The sequence below is a fragment of the Geotrypetes seraphini genome, chromosome 2 (genome assembly GCF_902459505.1).
Source record: "Geotrypetes seraphini chromosome 2, aGeoSer1.1, whole genome shotgun sequence".
In the NCBI taxonomy this organism is placed as follows: Eukaryota; Metazoa; Chordata; class Amphibia; order Gymnophiona; family Dermophiidae; genus Geotrypetes; species Geotrypetes seraphini.
In genome coordinates, this window is record NC_047085.1 from 202,883,833 (window position 1) to 202,901,878 (window position 18,046).

Genomic DNA, 18,046 nt, shown 5'->3' on the forward strand with positions numbered 1-18,046 from the left:
ACGTGCTGGTGCCTGAAGATCCTGCCTCTTGTCTGGGCTGGGTCTTGACCATCTGCGCATGCTCAAGGCCTTTTGGCACCCACTCTCGCCGAGATTCTTAGAGAGAGCGAGAGCCAGAAGGCCTTGAGCATGCGCAGATGCTCAAGGCCCAGCCCAGGCAAGAGGCAGGATCTTCGGGCACCGGTACGTCCTGTGCGTTAGGGCTGGTGCCAGTGCCAGATCACAAGGGATTGTGTTTGGGTGGGTGGGGGATGCCGGTTAGCCGGGGGGGGGGGGGGGGGCGTTCGTGAGCAGGGTGTGATGCTGTTTCTCTGGGAGGTGGAGCAGCCTCGGGGGGTGGGGGGTAAGGTGGAGCAACACCGGTGGCCTCAGGGGGGGGGGGTGAATGAATCAAGCAAGTTTCCCTTACTTCCTATGAGGAAACTCGCTTTGATATATGAGGATTTTGGTTTACGAGCATGCTTCTGGAACGAATTATGCTCGTAAACCAAGGTTCCACTGTCCTTTTGGTTCAACACCTACTTTTTAGGCGCAGTATATAGAATTCAGTCCTATGTGTGCGCTAAGCTGTAGTAAAATGGCCTCATAGTATGCATGCTTTTGGAGAATGGAGATGTAATATTAATATTATAGCTTGGCTGCTTTAATTTTTTACATCTCTAAACCATACTTTTTGCCTTTGCTATCTATGCACACAGAAGAAACAGAAAAGCAGAATAGGTCATTAAATTGGCCTTTTGAACTAATCTACGGGGAAAGGAAGAGATGCAGAAAAATGCTAACAAAAATACAGGCATTTCATTTCTCTTCTGATTAATAACTTTTTTCTCCTTTGATTCTCTGTTTCTCTCAACCTTAGACTGCAATAAATAACTACCTAGGCCCCTTTCTCTGCATTCTTTTTTGTGTGTGTGTGAGCTCTTTCTGTTCACCGTTTCTCTAGTCTAATGGAAGGCACCTCACATGATGGGGTAATGGAACTAGTAAAAGAGTCCTCTTGTGCCATAAGGAGACATGGGTAGCCATGGAGATGTGATCTAACTCCCCATTCATAAATTAGTGACTTCCAAATAAAAAAAAGTCCTTTTAGTAACATGAAAACTGACACAATCCAGAATTTGGCTATGCACATGCAGGAGTCGGAGCTAATCAATATGCATACTGAGAAACCTATAAAAATAGAACTCCAAGAGCTAGATGGCACTAAACAGGATTGGTAATAACGTGTGGGTCTGCAGCGATCCAATTTTTGGCCCATTCCAAAAGAGCTATTTACACACAGGTTCGCTGTAATCCCCATCTCCAGTGGATCGCTGTGCGAGAAACTCTCACACTGATCGAGCCGGCAGGGGAAGCCCCGAAGCAGTCTCCTTTCACTCAGGTGTTTAAGGCAGGAAACTTAATTTTTTCTTTAATGGACACAGATTGGTGGGGGAGGCAGTTCCCAGTGCCGTTCAGTGGGGGGTGGGGCTCGTCTTTTTTTTAATGGGGCAGATATTGTGCATATGTAACACATGCACAGCATCTGTACCCCTAAGAAAAGTGCCAGTAAGATAGGTAAGCAGCTGGTCTTGGCTAATCGCTTTTTTTTTTTTTTGTGCATCGCCAAGCAATGTTAATGCATCAATCATTTGGATAGTTTGCATGGAGTTTTAATATTAGCTAATTTGCATGGCTGGATCAGAAAATGGGCGCTCAAGGAGAAAAACACGGTGAACCATTTTGTGCATCGGGTCATCAAAAGCGATCGGCGCTAAAGCAGTCAAAACTGGTGTAGTGATGGTCGCTGACTTTAGTGCAAGTGTTAGCAAGTGGAGGGTCTTGTATTCACCCAACAGAGGAATTCTGTGTCAGGGAATGCAACACCTCTCAGGAGAACTTTATTCTCTGGCCTAAGAAGGATGTTGCTTTGCAAGGAATACAGATCCTCTCTCTCCTCTGTCTATGTACTATCTTCGTGAATATTACTGTTCCTTTCTATTTTGTATAACCTCTTGTCTATTATTGTGCTTGTGGGAATAAGAGTAAAGAAATAAAGGGAGGAGCTGATTCTATAAACGGCACCTAAAGTTAAGCACCTCTTAGGTTCCTGTCTTAATTGGCAAAATACCCTTAATAACCTCAATAATTGGGGGGAAAAAAATTTAATTGTACAATGGGTGCCTATGTAATTCTTTAAAAGATAGGCGCCTACTGCGTGGCGCTTAGTGGCGCCTAATACCTAAGTGAGTGTTTCTGTAGGAAGTACATAACTTAGGTGCCTCTAAATGATTCTCCAAAACCTTAGGCACATGAAATGTATTTATTTTATTTATTCAATTTTCTATACCATTTTCCCAGGAGAGCTCAGTACGGTTTACATGAATTTATTCAGGTATTCAAAGCATTTTTCCCTATCTGTCCCGGCAGGCTCACAATCTATCTAATGTACCTGAGGCAATGGGGGGTTTAAGTGACTTGCCCAGGGTCACGAGTAGCATGAGTTTGAACCCACAAACTCAGGGTGCTGAGGCTGTAGCTTTAACCACTGCGCCGCACTCCCTTGCCTACATTTTGGGCACCATATGCGTTGCTAGCCATAATTCTTTAAATCAGGGGTGTCTAACCTGCGGCCCAATGAAGTATTTTGTGCGGCCCCGGTCAAGGGCGTGCAGTGTTTTCCTCTGCTGCCCCTGGGTGTTTACCGTCTTGCTGTTTTGCTGCAGCACTTGAGCTCCAGAAACATTTTTTTTGGCCAAGCGGCCCAGGAAAGCCAAAAGGTTGGACACCCCTGCTTTAAATGGTGCCTTAATGTGTTGACATACAGCCGGTGCCATCTTTCTAGGCACCAGCTGATTTAGACATCATTTATAGAATCGGTCCCTAAATGACTATGCACAGTGTGGTATAATATGAATGCTTTCTTTTGGGTACTGGGTGTCAGAGATAAGTGTGAGTGATGAAAGACAAGCTCTAAGGGCCCCTTTGTGTGTGTGTGTGTTGGAGTTTGTCTTAGTTTGTCATATATTTTTATTTCAATTCCATTTTATTCATAGAAGTTTGATCTTTGTGAAACTTAAATTACTAAACTCGGACTGCTTTAGTAGTGTTTTAACAATCTTGAATATTGATATTTCTTTCAGCATCTTAGCAGTGAGACATGTTCTAGAAGATTCTACAGACATTGCCCGTCATAAGCTGAGAATCATGGATCTAAACAACCCATGGAAAAATATTTCCATTAGTATCCCTTCCAGAGATACAATGTCGCTCCACATCAAACCAAAAGAAGATATCTGGGTGCTCGGCATCAACCTCAGTCGGTTCAATAAGCCTGCTCAGTTTTTTATTTGTGTTGCTGGAGTATTTATTTTTTATCTTATATATGGATATTTACAGGTAAAGACTATTTGTATCTTCTATTTGAAGGGGTAATTTTCTAAAACCTGTTAAATATGAAAAACTGTTCTCTGGATAAATGGCTAGAATTCTTAAAAACAAAAACTTGCAACACATGAATTTGTTTTTTCAAGTAATATCATATGCTTATCAATGAATGCCTTTTAGTGCAAATTTCACTAAAAACAGTAAAACTAGAGGACATGAGTTGAGGTTGTGGAATGGTAGGCTTAAGAGTATCTTTTTTTTCGTTTTTAAGTTTTTTTATTCATTTTTCACATAACAACAAGTGTATCACTTAAATTTATACAATTTCATTACGTACACACTTGATATTCCTTCATACATTACTATATATATAATGTATCATTATATAATCTTTTACTATAATCTTGAAGCAGTATATAATATTTAATAAGTATACCAACTATTTCTCAATTATAAACCCATCCCGTTGGGTGTAGGCTTAAGAGTAATGGGAAATTCTTTTTCATGGAGAGGGTGGAATACCCTCCCAAGGGGGGGAGGGTAGAGACAAAATTCAAGAAGGTGTGGGATGAACACAGAGGATGTCTAATTCAAAAATGAATTGTATTAAAAAAGCAAAACCTAAGTGACTACCTGTGTGTTGATGTGGCACTTAGATGGTGACTCCAGCTGTGAAGAACTAAGTGCTGGGCAGACTTGTATGGTCTCTATTCCATATATGTCAATCCCAGTTTAGGATGGGCTGGAGAAGACTTCAACAGCAATTGCAGTACCTGGAATGTGAAGACAGTGCCAGGCAGACTTTTACAGTCTGTGTTCCGCAAATGAAAAGATGGATTTGGAAAGTCTAGTAGATGGAACAGAGTTGGATGGACTTCTACAGTTTGTGTCCTAGAAATGGCAAAGAAAGACCATAATCATATAATTTATATCACATTCATTGCTGGTTTAATTGTGAATTGATAATGAATATGACTGTTGGACAGATTGGATGGACTGTTCAGGTCTTTATCTGCCATCATTTAGTATTTTACTAAGGCTATCTAAAAAGACAATCTTTCTCCAATATGAACTCTTTTTTGAAAAAAAAAAAAAATGGTATTTAACAGGTTTTGGAATTCACCTCTTCATTTGTTTCTTTATATATTTCTGAAAAGACTATTGGGAAATATGCATACAAAGTTCAATATTTTTTTGTTGGGGTGGTATTTTTTGTTGGTGTAAAAGGTTTGGAACCTATTACAGGCAGTCCCTGAGTTAAGAACATCTGACTTATGTTGGACTCGTACTTAGGAACCGGGGTCCTGCCTCTTCCTTCCTGTGCCAACATACCCCCCTCTTCCTCCTTTCCTGTCCAAATGCAACCCTCCTCCCTTCCATATCCGAACGCGCCCCTTATCATCCTCCCCTCCGTTCTGCATCCCAAATTAGTTCCTCCCTCCCAAGGGTGTTTACCTCCGCTGGCCGGCTCCCTCCTCCCAGCCATACTTCTTTTCACGAAGCTGTGAGCAGCGGCTTCTGTATACAGTCTGCAGCTGACCCGGAAGCCTTCCCTCTGATGTCAGAGAGAAGGCTTCTGGGTCAACCGTGGGCCATGTGTAGGAACTGCGGCCACGGCTTTGTGAAGACATGTGGCTGGGAGGAGGGAGCCGGACAGAGGAGGTAAACACCTGCAGGAGTGAGGGAGACATGGATGGAAGGATGTCCAGGGGACGTTAGGATATGGAGGGGGGAGGAGGGGGCGCGTTGGGACACAGAAGGAAGGGAGGGGCACAAACTTTGGACAAAGGATGGAAGAAAGGATGGAGCATGAATTTGGGACATAGGATGTAATAATGGAGGGAGTGAGGGAAAGAGATGCCGAGGTGGGGAGAGAATAGAAAGAGAGAATTGTTGGACATGGGTGTCTGAGTGAGAGGGAAAGAGATGGTGCACATGGGGAAATGAAGAAAGTGGTGAATTGTTGCGCATAGGGAGAGAGAAATACTGGACATGGTGGTGGGAGAGGTATGAGGCACAGATGCATGGGTAAGGGAGAAATGTTGGATGGGGTGGTAGAAAGGGAACAGTGGGATGGATGAAGAACTAAAATAAGTGTAAGCCTATCTTTTCTTTCTATTTAAATTACAGTACTTTATTTTGAACATTGTTTCTTTAATGTTTTTATAGACTGTGTACAGGATCTGAGTTGCATACAAATTCAGCTTAAGAGCGGTTTAAAAAACGAAACTCGTTCTTAACCTGGGGTCTTGCCTGTACTACTTATAGGCACTTGACATTCATATTACAGTTTTAAGACTCCTTACTGACATCACAAGGCTGCTCCTAGTTAGGTTTGTAATTGTACAGTCCAGTGGTTTTATCTGTGGCTAGCAAAATTTCCTATGTGCCTGTGTATTTGGTTTTGTATTTTCGTGGTTTTTGTTTTGGGGTGAGTGGATCTCTCTCTTCCTTCTTCCACAGTCTTAACAACAAAAGAATTGCCATACTGAGACAGATCAAAAGCCCATCAAGCTCAGTATCCTGTTTATAACTGTGACCAATGCTAGTCACAGGTATGTGGCTACTTAAGCCAGTAATAAGCAATTTTCCCAAGTCCACCTTAATAATGGTTTATGGACTTTTTATTTTTTTTTTTTAGGAACTTGTCTAAAACCTTTTTTAAACCCTTCTGCCACATTTTTGGACAACAAATTTTAAAACTTAATTACATGTTGAATGAAGAGAGATTTTCTACGATTTGTTCTTAATAATAATAATATAATAATAATAATAACTTTATTCTTCTATACCACCACAATCTTGCGACTTCTAGGTGGTTTACAATCAAGAGAGCTGGACATTCAGCAAAATACAATAAGCAGGTATTCAGAGGAAATATAGAGAGCAGAGACCTTAAGACGCAATAGTATAGAAATACAATTTGCAGAGCAAAAATATAGGATGTACATTTTAGTAGATAATGTCCGACAGGACCTGTTGGGAATAAATAGCAACGTAAAATTACGATAAGATGAAGATAACAGAATATATATATAACAGTGCTGTAAGTTCTGGTGGAATAGGGAGGGGAGAGCGGGTCAATTGTTTAGGTATTTCTGGAACAGGTATGTTTTTAGGCGTTTCCTAAATTCCCCGTAAGTATTGGGCGAAAGCAGTTGGTCTAGGTCTTTGCCCCATAGGGCTGCTTGGTGAGAGAGAAGGTGTTCGTGGTGTTTTTTCATTTTGCAGCCTCTAACTGGAGGGGAGATTAATTTTGAGTGTGTGTTTCTCTTGAGTTTGTTATTAGAAAAAGAGAAAAGGTCCGTTATGTACTTGGGGGTAAGGCTGTTTTGGTGGTAAGACCATTTTTGTTTGTGGGTCTGCACAGAGCAGGAGCGTATAAAGATCACACATGCCCTGCTTTACCACTAGACCACCAGGCTTTCAAAAGTAAGTTGTGGAAGGGTCCGGGAGGCGGGAGAGAGCCGGGGAGGGGTGTGTCAGTGTTGGCCCTAAGTAGGTTGTTGAGGGGTCCGGGAGGCAGGAGTGGGTCAAAGTTGACTCTTAAGTAAGTTGTAGAGTTTTTAAAGTAAGTCCGGGAGGGGGGAAAATGTGAATAATCGAAGTCGCAAGTGCCAAACCCACGAATATTGAGGGGGAAGTGTACTTCAAAGGCTGATGCTCACTAACAAAAGTAATATGATTTAAAAATGCATTGTTAATTGAGATAATAATATAATTTAACATTTCTAATCTTTCTTTGCTAGGAACTAATATTTTCTGTGGAGGGATTCAAGCCCTTTGGCTGGTACCTCACTTTAGTGCAATTTGGGTTTTACTCATTGTTTGGTCTAATAGAACTTCAGCTCATTCAAGATAGAAAGAGAAGGTATGTATGTTAGTTTCTTCATTACCTGTATAATTTTTTTTTTTTCACAAACTTTCTCTTTTATCCATCTCACAATAATATACTGTATTTCCTCAATTCTAGGATGCATTTTTTGCTAGTTTTAATATCAATGGAGAGTAGGTATGGCTTACATTCGATGGTGTCTTAGAATCGAGGTCTAAAATTTCATTTCTGGCGGCCTTATTCCTTATTCTCTGCACATAGCAACTGGGGACCTTGAGGTCTTTGGCCTCTACCCCACTCCCACCCTCGATTAGGGCTCAGGTGCCCTCCACAACCTATACAGGCACTATACCTGTTGAAAGGCTGATGGGGAATGGAACTGAGATACACTCTCTGCATCTGGACTTGTGCTGCATCACCATCAGTATCTGCCATGTGCATTTCTTGAGCAATCGCCAGTGTGACTGAGAGCCCTTGTCATGTCCACTCTGGGTTTTTTTTTAATCTACCATACCTCTCTGGTCTTGCCATGCTTTCCCTAGGGTAAGTGATCTTTGCGTGGTTAAGTCCCAGTGCTGCCTCAGCAAAGAAGTTGGCATCCTCTTTTCCAGTCTGCCGACACCAGTACTCCTTGCAAATGTACAATTTTCACATGAACTAAGCATGTGTGAGGAGTGCTAGTCAATGTTCCCTCTAAGCTGAGCGCATGAGCGATCGCTCGCTATTTTCATTGGCGTCGCTCATAATTTTTCTCGTGTCGCTCACTAAAATACGCAGTGGGCGCGACTGGAATCGAGCGCGGGCGAAGGTGAGAGGAAGCGCTGGCGGCGGCACCGCAAAAGGGGACGGAAGCAGCGCGAGTCCGACGCTTGTCGTTCTCCTCGGGCAACGCTGTGCCTGTGCGTCCTCCTTGGAGCCTTGTTTTTTCCATCCGCCGCTCCGCACTGCCGCCTGAAATATTTTTTTGAAGCTTCGGTCTGCCCTGCTCACCTTAGTGTATTTTAAGTTGAAAGATGGAGGGATGTCTTCTCTCAATATTCCTGACTGCATCGGACTTCCGACGCAGGTGGGGATCATGAGAGGAGCCGCTGCCACGTCTTTCAGCTTAAAAATACACTAAGGCAAGGCAAGGAGCAGGGCAGACCGAAGAACAGCATGAACATACCAGTAAGGCTGGGGACTTGCGCATGCGCACTCCTGCGGCCACGGACCTACACCTCACAGAACACGCAGATAGGAGTGTGCATGCGCACCTGCTCATAAATTTGTGGAGTATGTAACTTGTCACTCATGCATATTTTTTTTTGCACACACCTCATCAATCCTTAGAGGGAACATTGGAGTGTGGACAGCTGGGAAAGAGGCCGCTGACTTCTTTGCTGGCATCATTGGGACCATTCAAAAATCATAAACCCTGAGGCAGTGTTTCTTAACTTGGTCTTGGAGTACCCCCTTGCCAGTCAGGTTTTCAAGATATCCACAATGAATGTGCATGAAAGAGATTTGCATATAATGGAGGCAGTGTATGCTAATCAAGTTTATGCAAATTCAATGTGGATCTCCTGAAAACCTGACTGGCAAGGGGGTACTCCAGGGCCAAGTAGAGAAACACTCTTCAGCAGCAGTAAAATTACCTGGTATTAACGAGGTGGGGGGAGTAAAGAGAAAGCATTGCCCACCCTTGGGCCCCCCAAATTTAATCCTGTCTATGCCCCTGGCAGGGATTCTGCTTCCCTGAACTTCTGTAGGTCAGTTTTCCTGGAGTAGCAGTGACTGCTGATAAGCATCGCCAATGATCAAAGAAGCTGAGCATTTTTAGAATACCAGTAGTAACAGATGGAAAGCAAGCTTGTTCCATTGGGTTTGGTAATGCTGTCCTTTGAGTCTTGAAGTGCAAACATTTGGCTAAAACCCGCAAAGATCCTTAAATGTTTGCAAGAAGAATGCATTATGATGCAGGAATAAAAAGAAAGATAATTTTATATGCTGAACAGAATGGGAACAGGGTTTCAGAGAAAAAAATGTAATATTTACTGAATCGAATATTCTCCGATGGCAAAAACATCAAAATGTAATTTTTGCATGTAAAGCTACAACAAAGTGCCTTATAGGTCCAAAAAAAGGACAACATCCCAAAATTGATGAAGTAGTTTTACAGTTCGCAACAGATGCATGAGCCAAATGATTCCTCTTAAAGCAATGAAAGCTGCAAATTTCACTTGGAATAAACAATTTTAAAGCTTCAAGAGGTTGTGATCAATTTTATGCCAAAACCTTCTTGAAGATTTTGAAGAAAACTCACGAGCTTTCAGTTACATTATTCAGTTACAAACTAAAGAAAGATACAAATTCAGTCAAATAGGTAATGCTGATGAAACCCCTGTGCCTTTTGATATGCCACACAATTATACCGTTAATTCAAGAGGTTCTAAAGAAGTCAAAATAAACTACAGGTTATGAAAAACAGCATATCACTGTTATGTATCTAAAAGGTTCCTACTTAATTGATTCTTAACAGGATATCCATTCCAAGAAATGAAACTTTTCCATCAGATGTACTATAATTGTGCATGTACAAAAATAAATGCTTGGATGGGGGCTGGAATGATGGAAGATTGGGTGAATGCTGTCTGGAACAGGCAGCCAGGGGCTCTTCACAAGCTACATAACATGCTTGTTTTTGAGGCATTTAAAGGACACCTGTCTGAAATAATAAAGAACAGCCTGGAACAAAACAATTGTGATTTATTTGGCAGTTATTCAGAGTGGTATGACAAGCCATCTTCAGCCACTTGATGTTTCAGTGAACAAGCCATTTGAAAGACTTTAAGAGAAGACTATGAGACCTGGTTATTTTCTGATGACCTTCCTTGGATGCCTTCCAGGAAAATCAAGAGCACCATAAAAAAATCACAGAGCGGATGTGAGCTGCATGGAAAAAAGTTCCAGAAAATACAGTGCAACAATTATTTAAGAAGTGTTGTATAACAAATGTGCTTGATGATACAGATTATGATCTGATATGGGAAGACACTGATTGTGACTGTGATTCCAAGAGTAGTGAGCCATCAAGCTCCGGGAGTGATGACTCAAATTTGTAAGGAATCGGCTGGTATATCATAATAGCGATTAGAAGGTTATATAGTATCATATATGAAACTGTAATTGAATACTGGTTTTGTTTTTCAAAAGTTGTATGTTAACTGGTAAGTTTATTTACCACAGTACTGTACTGTTACCATAAGTTAAAAAAAAAGAATGTGTTTGTCATACCAGTATTTGAAAATAATAGTTTGTGTTTTTCCTTTTGCTTTTATGGTATTTATTTATTCATTTATCCTATTTTTCACTTTTGCAAAATGGGGGCACATCTTAGAATTGAGGAAATATAGTATTGGATATTTTGTTTGTGTGTTTGACATTTGCTATTGAGCACAAAATAGATTCATCTACCTTCTATGGTTTTATCCACTCATGTGTATGACAGGAGCACATCTTTCTAAGAATTTGAGTGCAGATATCTATATTCTTTAATACATATGAACTGTACTGTGATGGAGACTAAGGCTTTGACATATCTCTAGACATCATGTCACTTTGGTGATTAGAAATTTCCTCATGGTGTCTGGATTTTTGTGCTCTCAATTATGACTGCTGTTGCTGCCAAATCAGAAGATGTCTTATTGTCATTGCACAGTCCTCAATTAATTTGATTAAATGCCTTAGGAACTCCTTGCTGCTCTTATGAGACCTTACACCTTGAGGCCAGCCCTGGAGTTCTATATGTTACAGCTCAAATTCAGTCACATTGTGTCAAAAAGAAGATGGCCTCTATTTTGTCAATGGCAGTCTTTAGCAAAGACCCCATGGTAAGTGGAAATGGCAATGTGGCTATAAAAGGTGCCTGGCATTTTGAAAAGGCAATTGGGGACTAAATAGGGAAGGGGTGGCAGTGCCAGAGAGAGTAGGGCAGCCAGTAGTAAGTCTTGAGGCAGGTAGAGGAGAGAAACAGCTGAGAAGGAGTGGAGGCAGAAGGGAGAAGGGAAAGGGCAGGCAAGAGTGAGGGGCAGCGGCGAGAGGTAGCTCCGCCCACCCCTCGGACTTCAGCCAAGCAGCACTGATCCGGAGCTCCCCCTTAAAAAGGGGAGGGACCAGTGGCATTCAGCCGTTCGGTGTGCGTCGAAGACGAGCGTTAAAGGCGCTCGCCTTAGCGAGAGCGCCTTTGCGAAGAGCCTTAAGGAGGGACAAGTCATTGCAAAGAAGAGCAGAGGATAACCACAGCAGACACAGAGGACACACAAGCAACAGGCAAGCAAGAAGAGCAAAGGGCAACCACAGCAACAGGCAAGCAAGAAGAGCAGGCTTAAAATCAGGCGATGGACCTCACAGTAACACCAAGGACACTACATAAGGAACCAGGGAGAAGACACTTCAGACAGCAGACCAGCAAGCGGATGGCGATGGAAGCAGCAGACAGAAGCAAGATGTTGAGCTACCCAGTTTTCTGCACCGTTTGCCATATGTATGACTACCTCCCCTCTCTCGATGCAGGAAACTGGAGGATCTGAAGAAACAAGTTAGGCTCCTGGAAGGCAGAATACAGGAACTAGAAGCACTTCGAGCAGTGGAGGAGGACACAGAGGCAGAAAACTCCAAGACAGAGGAAACCATTGAGGAAGAAGTCTGGGAGTTAGAGAAGTTCATCGAGGAGGCATACAGGGAGGCCGTGGAAAATCACCAGCAACAGTGGAACTGCCAAGATACACCCACAGTGAAGAAGGACCACCTGGAGGACAAGCACAAGGAAGAAATGGGTGACACAGCAGCGACACCTGGAAACAATGGAGGGAACCCACAGGAAGATGAGTCCGGTACAAGTCAACGCCAGGTTGAGGGAAGATGGAAGTATACAGAGGACACGAACCTACGGCTGGAGAGATGGACATACACCGGGGACATGGACCTGCGGCTGGAGAGACAAGAGAAGATAGAGAGGACAGCGATCGTTGTGGAAGACTCCATCATCAGACAAGTTGACAGCCACATAGCGGGAGGAAGACAGGATCGGCTGGTGACCTGCCTACCTGGAGCCAAGATAGAAGATATAGCGAGCCACATCGACAGGATTATAGACAGCATGGAAGAGGAAAATACAGCGGTGGTGATCCATGTGGGGGCTAACAACGTGAGCAACAGGAACTACAGCAGGGAAGTACTGAAGGACCAGTTCCGGATGCTAGGAAGGACGCTGAAGACCAGAACGTCGAAGTTAGCATTCTTGGAGATCCTGCCGGTACCCAGGGCCGATGAGAAGAGGCAGATGGAGCTGCAAGTAGTCAACGCGTGGAGGAGGTGCTGGTGTGAGGAAGAAGGATTCCACTTTGTGCGCAACTGGACATCGTTCTGGGGGAAGAGAAGCTATTCAGGAAGGATGGATTCCACTTCAGCGGAGACGGAGTGAGGCTACTTGCAAGCAATATCAAGAGAGAAATTGAGAAGTTTTTAAACTAGGAAGGAGGGGAAGCCGACAGTCGACCAAGAGTCGATGGTTCAGGAACCGGTATACCCAGAGGATACCGTGCAGGAAGAAAGCGGGGAAGACTCACCGGATCATAGGCAAGACAGAAATCCTGATGGATCGAAAGGGATACAATAGGGAAAGAAATGCAAGAAAGTAACAGGTCGCAAACTCAAGTGTATGTACACGAACGCAAGGAGCCTATGGAATAAGATGGGGGAATTTGAAGCTATGGCACAAAAAGATAACCTTAACATCATCGGCATCACGGAAACATGATGGAACGAGGAAAATGTCTGGGTCACTGTGCTATCGGGATACAAGCTATACCACAGAAACAGAGTGGATCAGAAAGGTGGGGGAATTGCCCTATACATCAAAGAGACAATTGAATCTACCGGAGAGAACACGCTGGAAACGAAAAATAAGTTAGTCTCTAAGGGTTAAAATTCCGGGAATAAATGGAACGGAAACGAAGATCGGCATCTACTACCGACCCCCAGGACAGTCCGAAGAAATTGATAGAGAAATGACGGATGAGATTAAATGCAACTGCAAGGGAGGCAACGCAGTTATCATGGGTGACTTCAATTTGTCCGGGGATTGACTGGGACCTAGGCACCTCCGGCTGTGGTAGGGAGACCAAGTTCCTGGATGCTGTAGATGATTGCTTCCTGGAACAACTTGTCAAGGAAAATACGAGAGGAAATGTGATTCTGGACTTAATTCTAAATAGATTATGAGGACCGGCGCAAGGTGTACAAGTAGAAGGGATGCTGGGAAACAGCGATCACAATATGATCCACTTCAACCTGGACACAGGGGCGAAACATCGGTCCAGAACAATGGCCACGGCCACTGAACTTCTGAAAAAGGAATTTTGAAGGGATGAGACTCATGGTGGAGAAGAAGACTAAGAAGAGCATAAGCAATGTAAAAACGCTAGAGCAAGCTTGGTCCCTTTTTAAGGACACAGTCACCGAGGTGCAAAATCTATATATACTGCAGATCGATAAGGGATCCAAGAGGAAAAAGAACAAGGAACCGGCATGGCTCTCTGTAGAGGTGAAGGAAACGATCAGAGACAAGAAAACTTTGTTTAAGTAATGGAAAAGGTCAAGAATGGACGAAAACTGGAATAAGCACAAACAACCTCCACGCAGGTGCCATAAGGCGGTAAAAGGGGCCAAAAGAGACTACGAGGAAAAAATAGCCAAGGAGGCGAAAAACTTCAAGCCGTTCTTTCGATATATTAAGGGGAAACGATCTGTGAAGGAAGCGGTGGGACCGTTGGATGACCATGGAATAAAGGGAGTGCTAAAGGAGGACAAAGCAATTACTGACAAATTGAACACATTTTTTACATCTGTATTTGCCGAAGAGGATATACACAGCATACCGGAACCCATCAAGCTATATGCTGGAAACGAAAATGGGAAACTGACAGGGTTGACGGTCAGTCTAGAAGAGGTATGCAGCCAAATCGATAGGCTTAAGAGCGATAAATCCCCCGGACCAGATGGCATCCATTCGAGGGTCATCAAGGAACTGAAAGGGACTATAACTGAACTGCTTCAACTAATAGCAAATCTGTCGATCAAATCCTGAAGACTGGAAGGTGGCGAATGTTAAGCCAATCTTCAAAAAAGATTTGAGGGGAGATCTGGGAAACTACAGACCGGTGAGTCTGACCCTGGTACCGGGAAAGATGGTAGAGGCGCTGATAAAGGACCGCATCCTTGATCACCTTGACGGACACGATCTGATGAGGACCAGCCAGCACGGCTTCACATAGGAAGATCTTGCTTTACGAACTTGATGCACTTCTTCGAGGGAGTAAACAGGCAGATAGACAAGAGTGACCCGGTCGACATTGTATATCTGGATTTTCAGAAGGCTTTCGACAAGGTTCTACATTAACGACTACAAAAATTTGCCAGCCATGGAATTGAAGGTGAAATACTCATGTGGATTAAAAACTGGCTGGCGGATAGGAAACAGAGAGTGGGGGTAAATGGACAATACTCGGACTGGAAAAGCGTCACGAGTAGAGTACCGCAGGGATAGGTGCTCGGACCCGTGCTCTTCAACATATTTATATACGACCTGGAAATTGGTGATTAAATTTGCAGAAGATACAAAGTTATTTAGAGTAGTGAAGACGTGGGAGGATTGCGAAGACCTGCAACGTGACATAAACACTCTCGAGAAATGGGCCGCAACATGGCAAATGAGGTTTAACGTGGATAAGTGTAAGGTGATGCATGTCGGTAACAAAAATCTTGTACACAAATACAGGATGTCTTGTGCGGTACTTGGAGAAACCCCCCAGGAAAGAGACTTGGGAGTACTGGTCGACAAGTCGACAAAGCTGTCCGCGCAATGTGCGGCAGTGGCGAAAAGGGCGAACAGAATGCTGGGAATGATTAAGAAGGGGATCACGAACAGATCGGAGAGGGCATCATGCCACTGTACCGGGCCATGGTATGCCCTCACCTGGAGCTCTGCGTCCAGCACTGGTCGCTGTACATGAAGAAGGACACAATGTTACTCGAAAGGGTCCAGAGAAGAGTGACCAAAATGGTTAAGGGGCTGGAGGAGTTGCCATACAGTGAGAGGTTAGAGAAACTGGGCCTCTTCTCCCTTGAAAAGAGGATACTGAGAGGGGACATGATTGAAACGTTCAAGATAATGAACTTAGTAGATAAAGACAGGTAGTTCAAACTCTCCAAGGTGGAGAGAACGAGAGGACACGCTCTAAAGTTAAAAGGGGATAGATTCTGTACAAACGTAAGGAAGTTCTTCTTCACCCAGAGAGTGATAGAAAACTGGAACGCTCTTCCGGAGGCTGTTATAGGGGAAAACACCCTCCAGGGATTCAAGACAAAGTTAGACATGTTCCTGCTGAACCGGAACGTACGCAGTTAGGGCACTGGTCTTTGACCTAAGGGTCACCGCGTGAGCGGACTGCTGCGCACGAAGGACCACTGGTCTGACCCAGCAGCGGCAATTCTTATGTTCTTATGGAGAGGGAGTTGAGAATGCTAGGGAATAAGTGAGAGAAGTTTGAGAATTCAGGAAGGGATACTGCTGAGGAAAGAGTGGATTTGAGAGAGTGCTGTGGCTAGGGTAGGAGGGAAGCTGAAAGAAATTGACAGGATTGGTGGAAGTAAGAGAGAGATGAAAGGGTGGGACGTGTGGCTATATACATTATGGTGGTCCACAGTAATAAGTAAAAAAATCAATCTTGTCAAATCTTTTCTCCATAAGGCTTATATTTTGCCACCTGGTACGTCTTACTCGTGTGTCAAATTTCAGCTTGATTAGACAATATTTAGAGGTCACCCCAGCTTACACTGTTTGCTTGTGTGTTGTATGTGTAGGTGATTACACATAATTAGTTTGTATGGCATTGTCTAGTTTGCAATCTGCATCCGAAAACTGGCTCCTTGGGAAGTCATTCTGTCAGCTGTCAACTGCTAGACTACCACATGGATTGGATGTTCCTATTCAGATGACAGCACGACCCAGCAATGTAACTGACTTGGCATTGTTTGTCAGTTTTGTGTACATTTGATAGCGCCAATGGAAATTAGGGATCCATACAATGACGTTGAACTGCTGTCTACTCTCAACACATATCCAATAAAACTGTTACAAACAAGGTGCTCACTGCTATTTCCAGACATTTATGGTTTCTGTCTGAGCACCTAGCAGCATTTGCCTTTTTTGATGCAGAATCACACCAGAAACAAAGTTATGACTTACAATGTCCACCATTGCCAGACATTCCACGACATCTAATGCATACAGATGAAATGGAACCTGTGACCTCTGAAAGTCTTATAACACAGAGAACAGTCATTTTTTTGATTTCTTGATTGAAGGAGGATCAACAAAAATGAAAATATTCCTGAAGAAACATCCCACAGAGTGGAATGACAATCCAATTTTCAAGGAGCTTTGGAATTGGGCATCCAAACTGACTGTTGTTAATGATGCAACAGAACGAGGTATAAGCCTCTTTGAAAAATACAATACTTTGACAAAAGATGAAGAACAGAAGCAATTTGTTCCGCTAGAAGCCAGCCTCCAAAAGAAGTTTCCTTCTGCATCAAAGGCAGCTCTTATGTCATAGACCATTGATTATTTGTTCAGTGCACAAGAATTACAATATACTGTTAAGCTTAGCGGTAGTTTTTAAAAAACCCAGTAAAGTGGGGCAAACCCTAAACTTCATTTTAAGTAAAATTTTGTGTTTTTCATTTTAATATAAAGGAGCAAAATTAACCTGATGGCCAAATGAAATGTGTTAATTATATTTTTTGTACCATCCTAATCTACATGTCAGCACTGCAGTGTATAAAGGTCCCGGTTTACTAAGCTTTCTTCTTAGAAGTTGAAGAGGGAAACATCCTAGTAAATCAGCTACCTCATATTTCACATAACACCAAATAGTCTTCTTATTCAAACCATGAAACCTGTATGCTTTGATTATTTTAGCACTGCATTTTTATTTTTTTTTTAAATGACACATTAATATATTGAACTTCAGGTGTGGAACTTCTGTGCTTGGAACTTTACTGCCTCTTCAACTTGAATTATATGTCAGCCTGACAGGAAACTATTTTTTGTACTAACCGTTTTCTTATAGGCACAACATAGGATGAGAAACATCATGCTGGGTCAGGCCAGTGGCCAGTGAAGCCTAGCATCTTGTCTTCAACTGTGCCAGGATGGATTATTTATAAGTATCTGACAGATCTCGATAGGAAAGCCCATTCCATGTTATTCACTCCCAGCAGAAGAGGAGGTATTCAAGTCTATTTAGGTAGTAATTGTTAATGGACCTATCCTTCAAAATCTTATCAAAGACTCTTTCATATTATTATTATTATTTATTTTATTTTTTTTGCATTATAAATTTTTATTACTCCAATTTTGCCAAATACAATACAAGATCCATCTTATAATAAATACATCACACATACGTACCCTTTAAGAGATTTAGTCATTCTTTTGCTTTTAAATTAACTGAATTCTGGAATGCTTTACCGCTTACATTAAGAAGTTTAGATTATTTTGCTTTATTCTGGAAAGTTCTGAAAACTTTTTTGTTTGCTAAACATTTTGGAAATTAACTATTTTAGTCTACTATTCCTTGTCAAGTTTATGTATTATATTATTGTTAACCGGTTGATGACTCGTCTATAAAACTAAATTGGCTAAGAAATGGGAACAAATTGCCTTGCAGTCCCTTTTAAAAGCTAAAGGTAAATACAATGAGATTTTGTCGCAGTTGGTCAGGAAAGATTTGTTTTCACAGC

General features: G+C 42.6%; 1 protein-coding gene across 3 annotated transcripts in view; it reads left to right on the top strand.

Moving 5' to 3' along the window:
- SLC35B3 (solute carrier family 35 member B3) overlaps window positions 1–18,046 on the top strand; it is a 107,983-nt gene that overhangs the window by 32,137 nt on the left and 57,800 nt on the right. For all 3 annotated transcript variants that reach the window (XM_033934712.1, XM_033934710.1, XM_033934711.1), the window contains 2 exons: window positions 3,123–3,378; window positions 7,116–7,237. In XM_033934712.1, coding sequence (XP_033790603.1) covers window positions 3,187–3,378; window positions 7,116–7,237 — 314 coding nt within the window. In that variant the 5' untranslated portion in view covers window positions 3,123–3,186. The remainder of the gene's footprint in view (window positions 1–3,122; window positions 3,379–7,115; window positions 7,238–18,046) is intronic.